General features: G+C 38.9%; 1 protein-coding gene across 1 annotated transcript; it reads left to right on the top strand.

Moving 5' to 3' along the window:
* Positions 1-923: 923 nt before the first annotated feature.
* Positions 924-1,502, top strand: LOC113755587. The gene has a single exon (XM_027299556.1). It carries the CDS (start codon positions 924-926, stop codon positions 1,500-1,502), a length of 579 nt encoding a protein of 192 aa, XP_027155357.1.
* The last annotated feature ends 2,398 nt before the right edge of the window (positions 1,503-3,900 follow it).

Genomic DNA, 3,900 nt, shown 5'->3' with positions numbered 1-3,900 from the left:
TTCAAGTAGCTGGATTAATGGTCAAAGAATGGAATTTGTTGGAAAAAGTGAGTGAATGGAATCCATGGTTGGACCGACAAAGAGTAATCTTCGGCAATATCACGGTGAGATCTAATCTGTTGGACCGAATTAAAGAAGCTCAAAAAAATGACTAGATGGTGCAAAAATGGGTAGAAAAAATGCAAAAAGGGGAAATCTCAGACTTTAATGTGAGTTCCGGGGGTATCTTGAAATTTCGTGATCGGATAGTGGTACCGCAAGATAAAGTGATAAAAAGAGAGATTTTGGAGGAGGCACATCGATCTAAATATACAGTATATCCCGGAAGCAATAAAATGTATCAGGATTTGAGGAGACTGTATTGGTGGGATAAAATGAAAAAAAAAATTGTTCAGTTTGTCCAAAAGTGTTTAATGTGCCAGTAAGTGAAAGCTGAACATAAAAAACCCTCAAGTCTTCTACAACCTCTTGAAATCCCTGACTGAAAATAGGAACATATTACCATGGATTTCGTATCAGGGTTACCCCGTACCCAGAAAGGTCACGACGCCGTTTGGGTAATAATAGACAGGTTAACCAAGTCTGCTCATTTCTTGCCTATAAATATGAGATACTCCTTGGAGAAATTGGCCCAACTATACATGGATGAAATAGTGAGATTGCATGGTATTCCAGTAAGCATTGTTTCTGATAGAGATCCATGGTTCATGTCTCATTTCTGGCAACAGTTACAAGGAGCTTTAGGGACCAAGTCGAACTTTAGTGCTACTTATCATCCCCAAATTGATGGACAATCAGAAAGAACCTTTCAGACACTTGAGAACATGCTAAGGACTTGTATCTTGGATTTTGGTGGAAGCTGGGGATAGTATATGGTGTTAGTCGAATTTGCGTACAATAATAGTTATCATTCCTCCATACAAATGGCACCGTATGAAGCTCTTTATGGAAGAAAGTGCCGATCACCAATATACTGGGATGAAATAGAAGAAAGAAAGGTTTTAGACCCAACTGCAGTACCATGGATCGAGGATGCGTATGAGAAGGTGAAGGTGATACATCAGAGGCTTCAGACAGTGCAAAGTCGACAGAAGAGCTATGCCGATAATGGACGAACGGATTTGAAGTTTGAAGTTGGAGACAAAGTTTTTCTAAAGGTCACACCACTTCGAAGTCTCACGGCGGGAAAAGGAAAGAAGCTTCAACTGAGATATATAGGACCTTTAGAAATTCTTCAACGAGTAAGGAATATGGCTTACCGGTTGGAATTACCAGCAAGTCCATCCAGGATCTATGACGTGTTTCACGTTTCTATGTTGAAGAAGTATCATCCAGACCCCACTCATGTACTGAACCCAGAAGAAATTGACATTGATGAATCGCTGACTTACGAAGAAAGGCCGGTACAGATCTTAGATCGAAAAGTAAAGGAATTAAGGACTAAACAAATACCCTTGGTAAAGGTTTTGTGGAGAAATCATGAGGTAGAGGAAGCTACTTAGGAAGTGGAAGAGGACATTCGTACAAAGTATCCTGAGCTATTCAGTGATCAAGGTGAGAATTTCGAGAACGAAATTCTTTAAGGGAGAGAGAGTGTGAGAACCCTCACTTTAAAACATAATTCTCCTAAACTATATGCCTTGCCCTAAGATTTAAATCACTTATAACATGTCCTTACATTGCATTCTACATGCATTATAACATTTCCCTTGCATTGCATTTCATTATCTTTTACTTGAATTAAAACATTTCCTTGACTTGGTTTTATTTTATTTCAACACGTACACTTTCACCAAATGTCTTTTTATTAGTGGTTGGGACTTTATATGATAGTTCAGGGGTGTTAAATAGGCATTGGCATATTTGGAGGGTAGAAACATCATTAGTCAAAAGATTAAGGGAAGAAAGGGCCAAGATTGGGCCAGGTGGCCAAACCCTAATCACACATCTTGTTTGACCAAAGGATTAGAGGAAATTTAAACCAAATTTGCTCCATTTTATCCTCCTTATGGCCGAACCTCTTGAAGCTTCCAAGGGAAGGAATAAAGCTCCATCTTCTTGTTTTAAATCCCTAGTTTGATCTTGAGCAAAAACCAAAAGAGAAAGAGATTGAGTTAGTGGAGTGAACAACCTTCAACCCTAGTGTGTGTTGCAAGCTTGGAGCTTTAGTTTTGGTGGTTTGTTTTGGTGATTCAAGCCTCACTTAAGAAAGGTAAATGATCTTTAAATCTTATTTTTATGGTGTTATATCATATGTTTTAAGTTTTGATGGCAAACTAGAAGTTGTTTGGATGATATTTGTGGTGAAACTTCTTGAACTAAACAAGTGGTAATAGGGTTGGTTGGTTGGCATACCATGTGTTTGATGAAATGTTTTAGCTTTGTTCATGGTTTTTCTTGAAGTATTAACAAACCCTTTTTGAGTTAATGATAACACTTGGTATGATGTTTAAGTAAACTACAATGAAAGGATGAAGGTTGGTGAGATAAGTGAATTAGTGGACTGTTTTGTTTACTCTTGGTTGACCGGTTTTGTAGGAGAGGTTTCTCCTTGATTTTGTGGTTCATTTGTACCTTATTTAAGGCTAAGAAACTTGAATAAACATTGGTTTAAGGCTTGGTGGGAGTTTAAATGGAAATTAAACAAGACAAGTGGTTGTTTTTTGGTAAGAAATGGATTGTTTTGGTTTCTTTTTGTGGCTAGACTGCTTTGACTCTTTTAATCATTTATGTGTATTGCATTTTGAGCTCCAATGGTACTAGATAACTTGCTCCCCTGTATATGAACCCTAAGAAATTGGTTTGGATGAATTTGAACCAAAACAAGTGATGTTAGGAACAAGAACTAGTGTAGCTTTGCTAGGGTTTTAGAGCTGATCAGAACTGGAAAATCAGCCAATTTCCCCAAATCACTGGTACTAATAGGAGACGAACTAGAGTGTGTATTTGGTACCATTGGAAAGCTCTATTAGTTTTGTTTCCAACGCCACTAACGGCACCTGATTCCGACCTTCCTACAGTAAGACGTGGCCATTTTCCCGTGACTGCGCGGGCACGACTGTTTTACCCGCGAAGAAGACTTTGAACTTGAATGAAAATTTTCTTTTGCCCAACTTTCTTGCACTTGTCAAACTTGTTTTCTTATGACCTTTTACTGCATTTTGGGCCTAACTTGCGTGGTGAACTGAGTAGATTTAACTACTCACTTAGTCACCTAATGAACGCACATTTGGGTTGGAAATGAACCTAGATTGTTAACGATTTCACTCGTTACCCTAGAATTGGGAAACAGAGGTGATCGTAACCAAAGGACTTGATGTTTGATCACTGTATTGCTTGACAGGTGAGTATTCCACTACTTGTTAACTGTCTATGTGAAATATCTGAATACTTGATTTGCGACTGTTTGAGCCAAACATTGTTTAGATAAAAATTGAGGCGAACGTGTACTTTATCGCACTCGGCCTCCCTCGATTCAACTGAGGCTCTGTATACTGCTGTTATGAGATGTGATTTCTCTATATATGACTGTGTATGAGTTGTTTGGGTGATACCACGTCAACTACAGCTACTGTTTAGGTACCTAACCTCATAGGTGAGTCGGTTGTATCGAGCCAGCAAGGGCTTGGTCGAGAAAACCGATAAACCCTTAGAACTGTTTACTGAAAATTGAAAACTGGTATCCTCGAGTATTACCTACTTACTGTTTGTGGTGTTCGGGCCCGGTAAGGAGGTTGACTGGTGGACGGGAATTGGGGAAAGTGGTGTTCTACGAACATTGTATTCTTAAATGCAAACGTTGACGGAGAGTCAACGGATTCTCGGATGATCAAACTCAAGTGGATTTGGCTTTTGGAAGCCATCCCGTATCCTTGAATTGAACTGTGATTAAATTGTTAT

The sequence above is a fragment of the Coffea eugenioides genome, unplaced genomic scaffold (genome assembly GCF_003713205.1).
Source record: "Coffea eugenioides isolate CCC68of unplaced genomic scaffold, Ceug_1.0 ScVebR1_159;HRSCAF=649, whole genome shotgun sequence".
NCBI classification, from domain to species: domain Eukaryota; kingdom Viridiplantae; phylum Streptophyta; class Magnoliopsida; order Gentianales; family Rubiaceae; genus Coffea; species Coffea eugenioides.
Note: the sequence above shows the minus strand (reverse complement) of the source record. Positions and strands in the feature narration are given on the sequence as shown.

What these genes read in the sequence shown, in the direction of transcription:
- LOC113755587 (XM_027299556.1), top strand. Translation starts at nt 924, where the DNA reads ATGGCACCGTATGAAGCTCTTTATGGAAGAAAGTGCCGATCACCAATA.